This window comes from Lynx canadensis, chromosome B1 (genome assembly GCF_007474595.2).
Source record: "Lynx canadensis isolate LIC74 chromosome B1, mLynCan4.pri.v2, whole genome shotgun sequence".
Lineage (NCBI taxonomy): Eukaryota > Metazoa > Chordata > Mammalia > Carnivora > Felidae > Lynx > Lynx canadensis.
Genome location: NC_044306.2, coordinates 38,722,447 through 38,742,327, shown reverse-complemented (window position 1 = coordinate 38,742,327; position 19,881 = coordinate 38,722,447). Strand labels below are relative to the sequence as shown.

The following is a 19,881-nucleotide window of genomic DNA, read 5'->3' as shown; positions in this document are numbered from 1 at the left end:
ATGCCCAAAATCAGAGCACCAAAATATATAAAGCAAGTACTCACAGAACTAAAAGTAGCAATAAACAACAGTACAGTAATAGTTGGGGCCTTTAATACTCCACTCTCGCCAATAGATAGATGACCTAGACAATCAGTAAGGAAATGGTGATTTGAACAATACTGTCCACCAAATGTTCCTAGGAGACATATGCAGAATATTCCATTCAACAGCAGTAGAATACATATTCTTTTAGAGCACATGTGGGACATTTTCTAGGATAGATCATTGCTAGGCTGCAAAACAAGTCTCAAGAAATAGAAGATGATAAAAATTATATCAAGTGTCTTTTTTGACCACAAATTTCAGAAAATAAAAATAGAAATCAAAAACAGGAGAAAAGCTGGAAAATTGACAAATGGAAGTTAACAACCAGTGGATCAAAGAAGAAATAAAAAAGGAAATAAAAAAGTATCTTGAGACAATAAAAAAAAATGGAAACACAACATACTAAAATTTATAGGATGCAGCATAAACAGTTCTAAGAGAAAACTACAGCTATAAGCATATATGTCAAGAAAAAGAAAGATCTCAAATAACTTTATACCTCAAGGAACTAAAAGAAGAACAAGCTAAGCCCAATGTTAGCTAAAGAAAGGTAATAATAGAGCTAAGAGCAGAAATAAATGGGATAGAAAATAGGAAAATAGAAAAGATTAACAAAACCAAGAGTTGGTTCTATGACATGATAGACAAAATTGACAAACCTTGAAGTAGAATAATGAAAAAAAAGAGAGACTAAAATAAAATTACAAATGAAAGAGGAGACATTATAACAGATACCTCAGAAATACAAAGAATCATAAACTATTAACAATCATACTCCAACATATTAGACAACCTAAAATAAATGGATCTATTTCATACAGCCCGCCAAGACTGAATCATGAAACAGAAAACCTGAACAGATCAATAATGAGAAAGGAGATTAATTCAATATCAAAAACCTCCTAAAAAAGATAAGTCCAGCACCAAATGGTTTCACTGGTGAATTCAAGCATTTAAAAAAGGATTAACGCCAGTCCTTGTCAAACTCTTCCAAAAAATTCAAGAATAGGAGGGAACATTTCCAAACTCATTTACAAGAACAGCATTACCCTGATACAAAAGCCAGATAAGAACACTGTATGAAAAGAAATTTACAGGCTACTGATGAATATAGATGCAAAAATTCTCAAAATACTAGTAAACTAGATTTAAGAGCACATTAAAGGAACACACACTGTGATCAATAGGGATTCATCTTTAGGAGGCAAAGGTGTTTCGACATCTACAATTCAATAAATATGATGCATCACATTAATAGAATGAAAGATAAAAATTGTATAGTCATCTTAATAGACCCAGAAAAAGCATTTAACAAAACTTAATACCCTTTCCTGATAACAATTCTCAATACATTGATTATCGATGTATGCCTAAACAAAGGCCATATCACTGCTAACATCATACTCCGTGGTGAAATGTTGGAAGTTTTGCCTTTAAGATCAAGACAAGGGTTTTCATTCTCACTACTCCTATTCAACTTAGTAATGCAAATCCTAGCCAGAGCAATCAACCCATCAAGGAAAATCAAATAATCCAGATTGAAAAGAAAGAAAGACATGAAATCATTTCCAAACGACATGACCTTAAGTATAGAAAACCATAAAGACTTCACACACACACAAATGTTAGAACTAATAAAGGAATTAAGTTAATATTCAAGATAAAAAGTCAATATACAAAAACCAGTTGTGTTTCTATATACTAATGAGAGAATATCTGAAAAAGAAAAAAATAATCCCAGTCACCATAGCACCAAAAACAATCAAATACTTAGGAATAAATTTAACCAAGGAGGTGAAAGATCTGTCTGTACACTGAAGGCTAGATGACATTGTTGAATGAAATTGAAGACACAAATGGAACAATGTCCCATGTTCATGATTGGACTAATTAATATTGTTAAAATGTCCAACCTGCCCAAAGCCATCTATAGATTCAATGCAATTCCTCATCAAAATCTCAGTGGCAATTTTTACAGAAAAGGAAAAACAACCCTAAAATTTGTATGGAACTACAAAAACCCCACATAGCCAAAGCAAACTCAAGAACAAGGAACATAGCCAGATGCAATCACATTTCTCGATTTCCAACTATACTACAAAGTTACAGTAATTAAAACAGTATGGTACTGTCATTAAAATAAACACACAGACCAATGGAACAGAATTGAGAGCCCAGAAATGAACTCACACATATGCAATCAACTAATACTTGACGAGGGAGCCAAGAATACTCTATGGGGAAAAGATAGTCTCTGCAATAAATGGTGTTGGGAAAACTAGTTATCCACATGCCAAAGAATGAAACTGGATCCCTATCTTAAACAATTCACAAAATTAACTCAAGAATGGATTAAAGACTTATATATACAAGGCCTGAAACCATAAAATCCTCAAAGAGAACAGCAGGAAAGAAGCTCTTTGACATTGGTTTTGGAGATAATTATTTTAATCTGACACCAAAGCAAAAGCAATAAAAGCAAAATAAGCAAGACTATATTGAACTAAAAAGTTTGCACAGCAAAGGAAACCATCAACAAAATGAAAAGACAGCCTATAAAATGAGATGAAATATTTGTAAATGATATATCTGATAAGGGATTAATATCCAAAATATATATGAAACTCCTACAACTCAATAGCAAGAAGAAAATTGAAATTGAGAAAGGAACTGAAGTTTTCAAATAAGATCTATACAAATGGTCAACAGGTACGTGAAAAGTTGGTCACCATCACTAATCATAAGGGAAGTGCAAATCAAAACTACAATGAAATATTACCTCACACCTGTTAAAATGGCTATTATCAAAAAAACAAGAGTTAACAAGTGCTGGTGAGGATTTGTAGGAAAGATAATCCTTGTACAATGTTGGTAGGAATATAAATTTGTGCCTTTTATTTTGTATGTATTGTATTGAAGATTCTAATCAGAGTAATAAGGCAAGAAAAAAAAGTATCAAGATTAGAAAGGAATAAGTAAAATTATCTGTTTGCAGAAGACCTGATCTTGTATGTAGAAAATTGTATATCTACCAAAAAATAAACGCTATTAGAATCTCAAAAACAAGTTCAGTAAACACTGCAAAATAAAAGTGGAATATATAAAGATCAACTATATATATTATGTATCAGTAATGAATAATATGGAAATGAAATTAATTTTATATATGGTAACATCAGAAATACTAAGATACTTATGAATAGACTTAACAAAATAAGATAATACATTGATGGTGAAAAATACAAAACATTGTTCAAAGAAATCAAATGGAAAGTTATCCCATGGTCATGGTTTGGAACACTTAATGTTAAAGTGGCATACTCTCCAAAATGATCTTAAGAGTCAGTACAATGTCAAAATCCCAGTTGGCCTTTTTTTTTGGGGGGGGGGAGCAGAAATTGATAAATGAATCCTGAAATTCGTGTAGCAATGCACAAAAGAAAAGAGAAATAACTTGGAAGATGATACAAAGCTTACTACAGAACAAGACAAAGAAGACACAAATAAGTTGAAAGCCTTCCCATGTTCATGGATTGGAAACAATATTGTTAAGATCACTCAAGGTGATCTGTAGATTCAATACAGTTTGTATGAAAATCCCAATGAAATATTTGCAGAAATAGAAAAAAACTAAGCCTAATATTCATATGAATTCTCAAGATCAGAGAGGAAATAAATAAAATAGAGACTAAAAGGACAGTAGAAAAAAATCAGTGAAAATGAGAGCTGGTTCTTTGAAAATATAAACAAAATCAATAAACTCTTAAGCTAGATCAACCGAGAAAAAAAGATAGAGGACTCAAATAAAATAAGAAATGAAAGAGAAGTTACAAGTGATACCACAGAAATGACAAGAGACTACTATGAAAAATTATATGCCAACAAGATGGACAACCTAGAAGAAATGAACAAATTCCTAGAAACATACAATCTCCCAACACTGAATATGAAAAAATAGAAATTTTGAATAGACTTTTACCAGTAAGGAGATTAAAACAATAATCAGAAACCTCTCAACAAATGAAAGTTCAGGATCAGATGGCTTCATTGTCAAATTCTGTCGAGCATTCAAATAATATTTAATATTCTTCTCAAATTCTTCCAAAAAATTGGAGAGGAGGGAGCCTTTTCCAACACATTTCACAAAGCTAGCATTATCCTGATAAAAAACCCAGACAGGACACCACACAAAAAGGAAAATTATAGGCCACTACATTGATGAACATAGAAACTAAAATCCTCAACAAAATGTTAGTAAACCAAATTCAATAATATGTTAAAAGAATAATACACCATGATCAAGTGTCACTTATTTTAGGAATGCAAGGACAGTTCAACATCTGCAAATCTGTGATATATCACATTAACAAAATGTAAGATAAAAATCATGATCATCTCAATACACACAGAAAAAGCATTTGATAAAATTCAGTAGTCATTTATGAGACAAACTCAACAAAATGGGTATAGAGGGAACATACCTAGACTTAATAAAGGCCATATATGACAATCCCAGAACTAGTATCATACTCAACAGCAAAGAACTGAAAGCTTTTCCTCTAAGAACAGGAATAAGACAGTGTTGTCCACTTCTGTCACTTTTATTCAACATAGTACCGGAAGTCCTAGCTATAGCAGTTAGACAAGAAAAAGAAAAGGCATCCAAATCAGAAAGAAGTAGAACTATGTTCACAGATGTCATGCTACTACATATTGAAAACCCTGAAGACGCCACCAAAAACCTGATCAGTTGGAACTGATAAATTTATTCAGTAAAGTTGCAGGACACAATATCAATATACAGAAACCCATGGCATTTCTCTACACTAATAATAAAACATCAGAAAGATGAATTAAGAAAATGATCCCATTTACAATTGCATCACAAAAAATAATATATCCAGGAATGAATTTAACCACAGAGGTGAGAGATTTGTACTCTGAAAACTGTAAGACACCAATGAAATAAATTGAGGATGACACAAATAAGTGGAAAGATATTCCATGCTCATGGATTAGAAGAATTACTATTGTTAAAATGTCCATGCTACCCAAAATAATCTACAGATTTAATTCAGTACCAATCAAAATTCCAATGGCATTCTTCACAGAAGTACAACAAGTAATTGTAAAATTTGTATGGAACTGCAAAAGATTCTGAATGGCCAAAATGAGCTTGAGAAAGAACAAAGCTGGAGGTATCATGCTACCTGACTTCAAACTATAATACAAAGCTATAGTAATCAAAATATGTCATTGGTATGAAAATAGACACACAGATCAGTGAAACAAAATTGAGAGCCCTAAAATAAATCCATATTTATATGGACAGTTAAACCACAACACAGGAACCAAGAACATGCAATGGAGAAAGGGTAGTCTCTTCAATAAATAGTGCTGGGAAAGCTCTACAGCCGTATGCAAAGGAATGAAACCAGAACTACTGTCTTACACCGTATACAAAAATTAACTCAAAATGGGTTAAAGACTTGAATATAAGACCTGAAACCATAAAATTCCTAGTAGGAAACTCCTGGGCATCAGTCCTCGTGATGTCTTTTTGGATGTGACTCCAAAGACAAGAGAAACAAAAGCAAAAATAAATAAATAAATAAATAAATAAATAAATAAATAAATAAATAGATAGATAGATAGATAGATAGACTCTACGATACTAAAAAGCTTGTGCACAGCAAAGGAAAATCATCATCAAAACAAAAAGGCAACCTATTGAATGTGGGAGATATTTGCAAACCGTATATCCAATAAGGGGTTAATATCCAAAATATATAAAAACTCATGCAGCTCAACAACAACAACAAAAAACAAATAACCTGATTCAAAAATGGATAGATGATCTGAATAGACATTTATCTGGAGAAGACATACACATGGCCAAAAGGCACATGTGAAGATGCTTAGCATCATAATTATTAAGGAAAATGCAAATCAGAACCACAGTGAGGTATCACCTTACACCTGTTAGAATAGCTATTATCAAAAAGACAAGAAATAAGTGTCAGGTGGGATGTGGGGGAAAGGGAACCTTTGTACACTGTTGGGATTGTAAAATGGTATACCCACTATGGAAAACATTATGGAGATTCCTCAAGAAATTAATAATAGAACTACCATAAGACCCAGCTATTCTAATTCTGTAAATTTTTTTGAAGAATATGAAAACACTAATTCAAAAAGATGTATTCATCCCTATGTTTGTTGCAGCATTATATATAGTAGCCCAGATATGGAAATAGGCTAGGGGTCCATCAGTAGACAAATATAAAAACAATATGTAGTGTTACTGATCTTAGCGCAGAAACTCACAGTTTTTCCCCACTGAGGATGATATTAGTTGTGGGTCTTTCATATATGGCTTTTATGATCTTGAGGTATGATCCTTCTATTCCTACTATTTTGAGGGTTTTTACCAAGAAAGGATGCTGTATTTTGTCAAATGCTTTTGCTGCATCTATTTAGAGTATCATGTGGTTCTTGTCCTTTCTTTTTTTGGTGTGATGTGTCACATTGATTGTTTTGTGGATATTGAACTAGCCCTGCATCCCGGGTATAAATCTCACTTGGTCGTGGTGAATAATTCTTTTAATGTATTGTTGGATCCAGTTGGCTAGTATCTTGTTGAGTATTTTTGCATCCATGTTCATAAGGGAAATTGGTCCATAGTTCTCCTTTTTAGTGGGATCTTTGTCTGGTTTTGGAATCAAGGTAATGCCGGCTTCATAGAATGAGTTTGGAAGTTTTCCATCCATATTTGTTGGAACAGTTTTGAAAGAATAGGTGTTAACTCTTCTTTCAATGTTTGGTAGAATCCCCTGGAAAGCCATCCTGCCCTGTCTTCTTGTTTATTGGGAGATTTTTGATTATTGATTCAATTTCTTTACTGGTTATGGGTCTGTTCAAATTTTCTATTTATTCTTGTTTCAGTTTTGGTAGTTTATATGTTTCTAGGAATTGGTCCATTTCTTCCACATTGCCCAATTTATTGGCATATCATTGCTCATAATATTCTCTTATTATTGTTTATATTTCTGCAGTGTTGGTTGTGATTTCTCCCCTTTCATTCTTGAGTTTATTTATTTGGGTCTACTCTCGCCACTGTTGCTCAGCACAGAATTGGAAGTCCTAGCCTCAGCAGTCAGACAACATGAATAAAAGGCACCCAGATCAGCAAGGAGAAAGTAAAATTTTCACTCTTCACAGATGACATGATAATCTATATGGAAAACCCAAAAGATTACACCAAAAAACTGCTAGAATTGATACATGAATTCAGCAAAGTCCCAGGATATAAAATCAATGAACAGAAATCAGTTGCATTTCTATACACCAATAATGAAGCAACAGAAAGAGAAATCGAGGAATCAATTCCGTTTACAATTGCACCAAAAACCATAAAGTACCTAGGAATAAACATAACCAAAGAGGTGAAGAATGTATACACTGAAAACTATAGAAAGCTTATGAAAGAAATTGAAGAAGACACAAAAAAATGGAAAAATGTTCCATGCTCCTGGATTGGAAGAACAAACATTGTTAAAATGTTGATACTACCCAAAGCAGTCTACATATTCAATGTAATCCTTATTGAAATAACACCAGCATTCTTCACAGAGCTAGAACAAAGAATCCTAAAATTTGTATGGAACCAGAAAAGACCCCACATAGCCAAAGCAATCTTGAAAAAGAATACCGAAGCTGGAGGCATCACAATCCCGGACTTCAAACTGTATTACAAAGCTGTAATTATCAAGACAGTATGGTACTGGCACAAAAACAGACATCAGATCAACGGAACAGAATAGAGAACCCAGAAATGGACCCAGAAATGTATGGCCAACTAATCTTTGACAAAGCAGGAAAGAATATCCAATGGAATAAAGATGGTGATGGGACAACTGGACAGCGACATGCAGAAAAATGAACCTGCACCACTTTCTTACACTATACACAAAAATAAACTCAAAATGGATTAAAGACCTAAACATAAGACAGGAAGCCATCAAAATCCTCGAGGAGAAAGCAAGCAAAAGCCTCTTTGAACTCAGCCGCATCAACTTCTTAGCACATCTCCAGAGGCAAGGGAAACAAAATAAAAAATGAACTGTTGAGATTTATCAAGATAAAAAGCTTCTGAACAGCAAAGGAAACAATCAGCAAAACTAAAAGGCAACCAACAGTATGGGAGAAGATATTTGCAAATGACATATCAGATAAAGGGTCCAAAATCTATAATTAACTTATCAAACTCAACACCCAAAAAACAAATAATCCAGTGAAGAAATGGTCAATAGATATGAACAGACACTTTTCCAAAGAAGACATCCAGGTGGCTAACAGACACATGAAAAAATGCCAACATCACTCATCATCAGGGAAATAGAAATCAAAACCACAATGAGATACCACCTCACACCAGTCAGAATGGTTAAAATTAACAACTCAGGCAAAAACAGATGTTGGTGAGGATGTGGAAAAAGAGGGTCTCTTTTGCACTGGTGGTGGGAATACAAACTGGTGCAGCCACTCTGGAAAACAGTATGGAGGTTCCTCAAAAAATTAAAAATAGAATTACCATATAACCCAGCAATTGCACTACTAGGTATATATTCAAGGGATAGAGATGTACTTCGAAGGGGCACATGCACCCCAATGTTTATTAAAGCACTATCAACAATAGCCAAAGTATGGAAAGAGCCCAAATGTCCATCGACAGATGAATGGATAAAGAATAGGTGGTACATATATACAATGGAGTATACTCAGTAATCAAAAAGGATGAAATCTTATCATTTGCACCAACGTGGATGGAACTAGAGGGTATTATGCTAAGTGAGATAAATCATTCAGAGAAAGACAAATATCATATGACTTCACTCATATGTCGAATTTAAGATACAAAACAGGTGAACATAATGGAAGGGAAGCAAAAATAATATAAAAACAGAGAGGGGGACAAAACATAAGAGACTCTTAAATACAGAGAACAAACTGAGGGTTGCTAGAAGGGCTATGGGTGGGGGGATGGGCTAAATGGGTAAGGGGTATTAAGGAAAACACTTGCTGAAATGAGCACTGGGTGTTATACATAGGGGATGAATCACTGGAATCTACTCCTGAAATCATTATTGCACTATATGCTAACTAACTTGGATGTAAATTAAAAATAAATGAATAAATAAATAAGAATATATAGTATATTCAATGGAATATTAGTCATAAAAAGAATGAAATCTTGCCATTTGTGACATTATTGGACTTTGAGAATATTATCCTAAGTGAAATAAGTCATATGGAAAAAGACAAATACTGTGTGATTTCCCTCATATATGGAAAGTAAAAAAATAAGTGAACAAACTAAAGAAAACAAACTCATAGGTACAGAAAACACAGTAGTGGTTACCAGAATTTAAGAGGGTTAGGGGGTGGGTGAAATGGGTAAAGGGGGTCAGCTGTATGGTGATAGATGATAATTGGACTTGTGGTGTGATCATGTGGTAGTGTATGCAGATGTCAAGTTATACACCTGTACACTTGAAACACGTATCACATATATATGCATTTGGCATGTATATACATACATGTATACATATATGCAAGAAAGTACTCTATGATTCCCTTTATGTGAGCCATCTAAAGCAGTCAAATGCATAGAAACAAAAAGAAAGTAGAATGATTGTTACTATAGGCTCAGGGGGTGGGGAAAGAAGGGTTGTTTTAATTTTTTTAACATTTATTTATTTTTGAGAGAGAGAGAGAGAGAGAGAGAGAGAGAGAGAGAGAGACAGAGCATAAACAGGGGAGGGTCAGAGAGAGCGGGAGACACAATCTGAAACAGGCTCCAGGCTCTGAGCTTTCAGCACAGAGCCCTATGCAGGGCTCGAACTCACGGACCACGAGATCATGACCTGAGCCGAAGTCGGATGCCTAACCAACTAAGCCACTCAGGTGCCCCCAGCGGAGTTGTTTTTTAATGGGTATAGAGTTTAAGATTTGCTATATGCAATAGTTTTGGAAATCTGTTTTATAGCCATGTGAATATACTTAACACTGCTGAATTTTACACTTAAGTATGGTTATGATGGTAAATTTTTTGCTATGTGATTTTTAGCCACAATAAAGTGCAATGACAAAAATAACTTACTACAAAGCTATAAGAATCAAGAGCGTATTATACTGGCATCCAGTCATACATCCAGATTACAGTAGAATTGAGAATTCATAAGAAAACCCTTATTTTTATGGTCAGTTGATTTTCAACAAGGATGCCAAGATCTAAAGGTATAAAATTTTTGGAAAACATAGAGTAAATATTTCTGACCTTGGATTAGGTAATAATTTGTTACATTCGACAATAAAAACACAAGTAGTAAAAGAAAAAAAAAACTCTGATAAATTGGGTTTCATATAGATCAAAACTTTTTGTGCTTCAGACAACACCATCAAGAAAAGACAACCTACTGAATGGGAGAAAATATTTGCGAAGTATATATCTGATAAGGAGTTTTATATCCAGAATATATAAATAACTCCTACAACTCAACAATAAAGACAAATGACTCAATAACAAAAGGGCAAAGGATTTGAGTAGGCATTTATTCAAAGAATATATATAAACGGTCAATATGTGGATGAAAGATACTGAACATCATTAGTCAGTAGGGAATTACAAATCAGAACCACAAGATTGCAATTCATATCTGCTAGAACTGGCTAAAATAAAATGGACAGATAAATGTTGGTAAGGATGTAGAGAATTGGAACTCACACTTCTAGTGGGGATGTAAACTGGTGTGGCCTGTTTGGAAAAAAAATTCTGATAGTTCTTCAAATGATTAAACACAGAGTTACCATATGACGTAGCAGTCCCACTCCTGAATTAAATACATAGGAGGAATGAAAACATACGTCTGTGCAAAAACTTTACACAAATATTTACAGTAACATTGTTGATAATAACCAAAATGTGGAAACAGTCCAAATAGCCATCAGCTTATAAATGGGTACACAAAATTTGGTATATTCATACAATGGAATGTTGCCAATAAAAATAAATATTGATACATGCTAAAATATGGACATACCTTGAAAATAATATGGTAGATGAAAGAAGCCAGTCAAAAAAAGGCCACACTTTATATGATTCCACTTATGTGAAGTGCTCTTGCATAGGCAAATCCATACAAATAAAAAGATCATTAGTGGTTGCCAGGAGATGAGTATTGGGGATGGGAGGAGAGATATGAGTACTGACTGCTAATGGATATGATTATCTTTTAGGGTGATAAAAGTATTCTGAATTTAGATAATGGTGATGGCTGTACAACTCTATATGTGTATTATGAATCACTGAATTATATAATTCAAAAGGATGAATATTATGTGAATATCATTTCAGTAAAGCTAGTATTTTAAGAAAGTTTCAGTGAGCTGACACTCCTCCTTCATCATATTAAAAAATTAACTCTCTTTATTTTACTTTTTCTCCTAGTAGTTATAATTGTTTACTTTTCCATAGTTTTTTTTTGTATGTGTGTGTTAATAGGTTTTTATACTTGGGAGACTTTTATTGATTATTGTTTGATATGTATTTTTAACAAAAACTGTATAAACTGAAATGAAAGTTTCATATCTATTTTGATACCTTTGATGACTATAATACTACAAGTATTTAAATATAAATTGTTCTTCAAGAAAATTTTGTTATTAACAATACAAAATTGAATAAAAATGATGTTACAAGTATTTGAATTCACATCATATATTAAAGAACATTTTGGTTTTTAACTAATGATTAAATTATGCCCTCTTTTGGTTTGGTTAAAAGCAAAGAATTGGAAGCTGTCTGACTTGGAAAAGACATTATTCATTCATTTTCTCAAATCCTCAGAACATAACCAAAAACACCATGTCAAGTCATATCAACATTACTATTAAATATACTTGTTACTTTTTACCTTGTTCTGATATCTTTGATAAAGACTGGGAAGGTTGAGTTATTGTGTTTTTCACTATAGTGTTGTGAAACTATTTTTTATTAAAGTTTCTGTGCTTTAAGTTTTCATCAAAACTTAGGGCTAGAGATTTAACTTACTTAAATTATGGAAATATCTACCAAATTCACTGGCAAAACCATTTTTCATTGTTAAAACATTCACTCAATCTTTCATATGCATTCTGACTATTCCCTCTTTGCTAATGGAAGAGGCAAGGTTTTTAACAAAAGTTATTCAGCACTTTCACTAAAATTAATTAGATAGGATGGGTTGGGCTATTTGTTTCATGTCTTAAAGTAGAAGAGCAGTTGTGAGAGGGGAAGTGGGAAGTGATTACTTTTAAGATACACAGGTGTATATGTTCCCAGGCATATCTGTACTTTTGAAGTTAAAGTGTTGTGTACATAATCTCTTAAACGTATCCTTGGCTTTGTATCCCTTTTAAAATCTTTGTTTCTGGGAATATTTTTCCTCAACTTGAAGGCTAATGTTCTACCCCACTCTTAGTCTTTCATGAAAAATAACCTCGTGGAACATACATTTTATTTGTATGCATATTGTGTACAAGGATATTGATATGCTGGTACACTTCCTGTTCACTTGGACCACATTTTGGCAAAGACCATATTTTGCCTGTGCCTGTTGTGGACAGATTTCTCTTGGTGTCCAGATTGAACCTCTGAATCCTTCACGACTGGTGGCTCTTACTAGTTGACTAGAGCTGGCATAAGAGACACTTCTCTTTCATACCACCTTTATTAGTTTCCTCACTCTGACATATTTGTATCTTCTTTTTTTGTAGTTTAGATATCCTAATTACATTTTACTTTTTTTCATTTTGTTTATTAATGTGATTTTTTTTTATTATTGAGCTTATCCTTCAATCAGTTTGGAAATGTGTTTGGAAATAACTTTCCACGAGTCTCTTGCATTTCTGTACATTTTGTGAACAGAAGCTTTGGTTGCCTTTGTTCTCGTCTACTTTTACACATTTTTTTCTATAGTGAGCAGCTTTGGAATATATAATGACTAGAGAGCAATGCATAAGTTTGTTTATTATAGCCTTGGATGATACGAGTTGGTTCGTTCCTTTAGAGCAAAAGTGATAGGCTTATTGCCCATTACAGTTATTCAGATTCCCACATCTCAGGGCTCCTTTCCTGTATCACAACCCACCACGTGTGCATATCAACTGTCCCCGCTCAGGTTCTCTGAGAATTGGGACTCTGGAAACTGGAGCAAGAAAATGCTGTCATTTTGGTTACTCCTGTTGTTGTAATAAATGCCTGTGCCTCTGACTCAGGACACTTATTACTTCATCTGGTAACGTGAGATAGTGATAGACTAGTTTGTTAGCGTGAAAGTGGCTAAAATCTCAGAGCCTTCACAGTTCTTGACAATATGTAGGAAATACAAATAAGCAAATAAATAGCTACCAGAGTTCAGCTCAGAAATGTCATTTTATCCATGTTTTTCTTTAAAAACTAACATATATATCATATGTATAAATGTGGCATAAATTTCTCGGATTTTTTTCTTAGGTTAAAGTAAAGGTTTGGCATAATTCTGCTATTTATATTTAATGACTGTTTTGAAAGCATAATAAGCCATCTGTTTCTCATATGCATATAAGTTTGTATTATATGTATGTATGGATATATACACATATATGAGGGGTGTGTATTCATGGTTTGAAAAACCAAATCAATCTTGCTTTGCTTAATCATGTTTTCAAGAATTCCATGTGTGTCATGATGATGTATTATTTACCTCTATTCCAGAATATTGGAAAGAAGATGACCTGCCAAGAGTTCATTGCAAACCTCCAAGGGGTAAATGAAGGTGGTGATTTCTCCAAGGATCTACTGAAAGTAAGTATTGAAATACTGGTTTTTAAAATATGCTTGTATGTATCTTTCTGCTTATTTTTAAATATAAAATAGATAGGCTAAGGACCACTTAAGTATTTGGTTTTTGCTTTTGGTTTTGGTGATATTTCTGTTGGGCCTCATCCTTGATGTGTCAGACTGCAAGTACCCTTTAATGAATTAATGCTAAAAGTTCACATTATAATCAATAATACTGAGATAATAAGTAGATTTGGAATAATTGGTGATTCATAGTGGGAAGTTTTTGATTCATTTGCAAGTGTACTGTCAGAACTTGAGAAAGATCACAAAGGTATATTCACTATGGAAAAGAAAAAAAAAAACATTTACATGGTATAATGGAAGCAGTTCTGACTGTATTCAGTCCCTAGTTACAGAGCCACTTAGGTTGTCTATGGAAATGTAAGTAATTGCAGAATATCTGAATTATTTCTACTTGGCTTTATTATTGGTAACAATCAGCATGCTTTTCCCTATCAGATTTTCAAGGAGACAACAAAATCAGCTTTGGATTTCATAACATTCTATAGCAGTATAGATGAGATATGCATTTGATTAAATACAAAATAGTGATTGATAATAGATGTGAATATTTTAGAAGTTCAGGATAAGATGTGTATGTTCACAGATTTCTATTTGATTCTAGTGTTCTTTTCTAAAACTTTGTACATATGTAGGCTTTGAATTTGCTAAGGAAACACATGTGAATCATGGTATAATCTTTCTCTCTCAAAAATAAACAATAAAAAAAAAGAAATGAGAATTGACAGGAAAAATTTTCACAGTGAGCCTTTTAGATTTTATTCGTAGGCTTATGGTAACATGCATGACTGTGGATGAATTATTGGGCAGATTTAGAGCATGTGTGATGGAGCTATCTGAAACCAAATGTAGTTAACATACAGTCCAGTGGCTGCCGTTCACCTTGGGTAAACATATGTTCTTTGATTTACTTTGCCAAGAATTTGCTGGATGACTTGTTATAGTTGGGACTATATTGAGATCCTATTTATAAACCTCAGGGGAGAAAACATGTATTATACTCTTTTTTATTTACTGTAGGAAGATGACAGTGAAATAACACCGAAAATGACGGTGGCATTTAGCATGGAAATTGCCAGGTAAAATACTGATTCCCTTTGATAGCAAACCTCAGCCACTCACCCACCTAAGATGAGGGTTTTCCCTTTCAGTAAGCATCTGGATTTTACTGCAGATTTCAGTTAAGAAAAGGTTTTCTTCAAACCGTTTTTGTTTCATTTCTCTTTTTGATGTGGCTCTCCTTTTTTCCTTCCCTGCCCTCCTTCTTCTTCCCCCTCCTCCTTTCCCTCCCTTACTTCCTCTGTTTCAATTTATATATGCCTTTTCCTTTCTCTTTTGTTTTTATTTTTGTCTCTCTTCTTTCTTCTCTCTCGTCTCGCTCTCTCAGACTCTCTCCCTCACTGTCTTTCTCAGTGGCTATCTCATGATTCTCTTGAGAGATAAATTAGTAGGTGGAATTCAAGTTAATATTTGAACTTTTGTGGAAAGTGATTATACACATGCCATACAGACAGATAACATACCTATATACAGATAAACAGAAAACACTTGGTATCATCTTACAAGGTTTTGAGTAACCTAACTCCTTTACACCCTCTCTCCAACTTAAAAATTACAGGCATATACAACATTCAGTTTAATTTATTAGGTAACATGAATAGAGTTAAATGGATTGAACTGAGGTTTTCATTGATACATAGTGATATTATTACTTTTAGATTTCTTTGGATCAAAAGTAGCATTTGTTATTTATTTTTGTTTATTAATTTAGAGAGAGAGTGAGAGAGAGTGTGAGCATGGAAGGGGGCAGAGAGAGGGAGAGAAAGAATCCCAAGCAGGCTCCTTGCTGTCAGCACAGATCCTGATGCAGGGCTTGGTCTCACAAACCGTGAGATCATGACCTGAGCCAAAATCAAGAGTTGTATGCTTTAACCTACTGAACCACCCAGGCACCCCAGGATCGAGAGTAACAATTTAATTTATGTCTCTTCAGATTTCTTTGGACCAGTAGTAACATTCCAACTATGGTTAGATAGTAGGGAATATTTATTGAAGGCCTACTATGCGTTCAGTGGGGGTTGTGGATTTGGAGAACTAGCTAGAACTAAATGGACTCCTGTCCTCACAAACTACTGAAAAAGATGGATGGTTCTTTTTCCCTTAAATGAATAGTTATTCCATATTAAAATTAAAATATAAACTGTGCTTGTTCTCAACAGAAAGTTACCAAAGAAGATAAACTGATAAACCTTAATGTATTTATTTTTTAAAATTTTTAACATTTATTCATTTTAGAGAGACAGAGCGCCAGCAGGGGTGGGGCAGAAAGAGAGAGGGAGACACAGAATCTGAAGCAGGTTCCAGGTTCTGAGCTGTCAGCAGAGAGCCTGACCAAGGCTCGAACTCACAAGCCGTGAGATCATGACTTGAGCTGAAGTCAGATGTTTAACCGACTGAGCCACCCAGACACCACAGCCTTGAATGTATTTAAATGTATGAAAAATAAAAAATTTATTTCAAGGCTTTAATTCAGAGACTTAAATTAATATTTTGCTTTAATTTTGCCTTGGACTACGTTAAAGGCATAGATGATACATTGAGCTCTTTTTCACAGTTTACAATTCCACAGCAGTTTTCCTTTTCACTCAAATGACCTAAACAGATAAATGAATGCTTTGTGCAAATAAGTATGTTTCCCTTGCAAGTTGCTTTGAGTATAAATTCTAGATACCTATAGTATAAAGTAGAATAATTTGGATACCAAAAGACAATCAGTGATAAAATATTTAATTTCTTTGAAGTTGAAGTCTGGCTGGGAGGATGTGATATTTGAGATAGGCCTTTGAAATATAGGTACAATTATACTAGTTGACTTATTTTGGTTTTTAGTTAGATTATTATTCTGTTTCACCTTCCACCCCCTTTCTCACCCATATAAACATTAATGTTCCCTGTGGTAAGTACCTCTCCTTATTATTTCACCAAATCAAGACAACACTTCATTTAACAAAATCTGCCAAGCCATCTGTCATGTTTCACGGCTGCCCATCCCAACACTTGGATGTGGTTTGTGCTTAAGCATCCTTAGGACGATGTGGAAAAGAAGGGAAAATGGATATTCTGCTTTTAGTTCTGACAGAATAAGGCATTCCTAAGATTTTATAATAAGTAATAAAACCTTTAAGTACATGAATAGAGGGGGATGAGAATGTAGAATGTGGGCCAGCTCTGGATTGGAGGCTGAACTTTCTGAGAGACATTATCACGTGGTGATTATGATTATGGACTTGGGAGCTATACTGACTGGGTTCTAATCCCAGCTCCTGCTGAGGGATCATAAGTAAATTCACTGAAACTTAGTCCCTTGACTTCCTCTTCTGTGAAATGGGAGATTTTATTAGTACCCATCTCATCAGTTGTTTTAATAATTGAATGAGTTACTATATAAAGCCTTTAGAGTCCAAACATGTAATAAATGCTATATATGTTAGATATTATATATTTTTATTTAAAATATTATTTTCTTTGTTACCAGCTTGAAGTAGACTGGGAAGGGCCTACATCCCTTTCTTCCAGGGTTTGGATCTAAGGTATTTTTACAACTACTAGGACCAAGTAGTTTTTACAACTACTAGGGCTAATTAAGATTAGCTTTAATGCACAAGACCTCTATTGCCCATCCTTTTTTAGCCTAGGCATACACATTCTCTTGCTGTTTCAAAGGGACTGTCTGTGAACTTAACTTTGAGTATTTCCTCCTTTTGTGGTAAGATTTTTAACTGTCATTTATGGCTTTCTTTCTTTCCAAAGACTTGTTGTTTCTACTTTTGCACTGTTGGTGGAATTGCAGACTGGTGTAGCCACTCTGGACAACAGAGTATGGAGGTTACTCAAAAACTTAAAAAACAGAACTACCCTACAATCCAGTAATTGTACTACTAGGTATTTACCCAAAGGTTACAAAAATACTGATTCAAAGGGGCACATGCACTCTGATGTTTATAGCAGCATTATCAGTAATAGCCAAACTATGGAGAGAGCCCAAATGTCCATTGCTTGATGAATGAATAAAGAAAATATGGTGTATATATATACAATGGACTATCACTCAGCCATTAAAAAGAAAAAATGAAATCTTGCCATTTACAATGTTGTGGATGGAGCTAGAGAGTATTATGCTAAGCAAAATAAGTCAGAAAAAGACAAATACCATATGATTTCACTCATATGAGGAATTTAAGAAACAAAACAGATGAACGTATGGGAAGGAGGGAAAAAAGAAAAAGTGAGAGAGAAACAAACCAGACTTTTAAGGATAGAGAACAAACTGAGGGTTGATATAGGGTGTTGGGGGGGAGGGCCTAAATGGGTGATAGACTTTAAGGAGGGGACTTGTTGTGATGAGCACTAAATGTTATATGTAACTGATCAATCATGAATTCTGCTCCTGAAACCAATGTTGCCACTGTATGTTAACTACCTAGAATTTAAATAAAAAATTAAAAAAAAAAAAAAAGACTTGTTGGTTCTGAAGAATCAAAATTTTCCACAAGAAACATTTGTTCCATAAAGTCTGTGTTAACATTGTGGAGACACTTGAAAATGAACCTTGGTTAATCCTGTATTTTCCTTGCCTTTTTACCTTGTTAACAACAGGTTATTTCTCCTCGACTTTATCTCTCTTGCCACGCTTTTATATCTTATATTTGGCTTGGGTCTTTGAAGCTACAAGGGTGGTGGTCCCGTACCTTCTTACTTAGGACTGTGTGGAGAAAACATAAGAGAGCAGGTGGGCATCTAGCAACCTTTCTTTTTTCCCGCAGAGTTTTAGACACTTCAAATAATTCCCATCTCCATTAATATCCCAGGATTATTTGGGGATCTTTAAAGAGAACAAGAACTAATTTGCTTCCTCAAAGGTTCTTCCAGATTCCAGGACCAGTTTAAGTTTGGTCTTAAACTGTTCTGTAAGTTTTATTTCATCTGAGTTTCCTGTGAATCTCTATTCTTGGCTATAACAGAAAAGCCACATTTTTATCTTCAATCTATTCTGCTTTCCATTTCTAATCCTGTGATAATCCTTCATTTCTCATTATATATGGGGGAAACACAAGAACTTTGGGTGATAGCCACAAGTTATTTAAATATTTAGAAGGAAAGTAGCCATTTCAAAATACATTTACATGAAAGCGGGGACGAAGTAAAAAGAAATGAGGCAGAAGAAGGAGCCAGTGAAAAGCGTCATAGTGGAAGGTCAGTTATTGGGTGCATGATTGCATTTTGGGTAGATCCAGACTGAAGGTTTCTACAATGAAACATGAAACCCTAGTTGTTTTCTGTCTCAGCTTTCTTATTGCGACGTACCATTTGATACTCAGATAAAGTTCTTTATATTTTTATCATTGTCATAGTTAAGTCTTTAATTTTCTTTTTTTCTTGAGCAGCAAATGAATTCAGTAGGTGCCAATGGGAATTAGGGGAAAAAATAGCTAGGGGCACCTGGGTGGCTCAGTCGATGAAGCATCCAATTCTTGATTTCGGTTCAGGTTATGATCTCACAGCTTGTGAGATTGAACCCTGCGTCTGATAGTGCGGAGCCTGCTTAGGATTCTCTCTTGCCCTCTCTCTCTGCCACTCCCCTGCTCTCAGGCTCTCTCTCTCTCTCAAAACAAATAAACTTCTTTTTTAAAGAAAAAAACTAGCTAAAAAATCTTCTTTAAGAATTTTTTATATCATCTTAATGATGGAGAGGGTAGAATCAACAAGACACCCAAGTCTCTCAACATGATTCTAATATAAATAAAACACAAATTGAATACAATTTGTAGAGTGTTTTGAAACATACCTCC

General features: G+C 34.1%; 1 protein-coding gene across 1 annotated transcript in view; it reads left to right on the top strand.

The window, feature by feature from the left end:
• The window catches only part of PSD3 (pleckstrin and Sec7 domain containing 3), a 582,944-nt gene that overhangs the window by 236,127 nt on the left and 326,936 nt on the right, over positions 1 to 19,881 (top strand). The window contains exon 9 of the mRNA XM_032592851.1: positions 13,883 to 13,972. Coding sequence (XP_032448742.1) covers positions 13,883 to 13,972 — 90 coding nt within the window. The remainder of the gene's footprint in view (positions 1 to 13,882; positions 13,973 to 19,881) is intronic.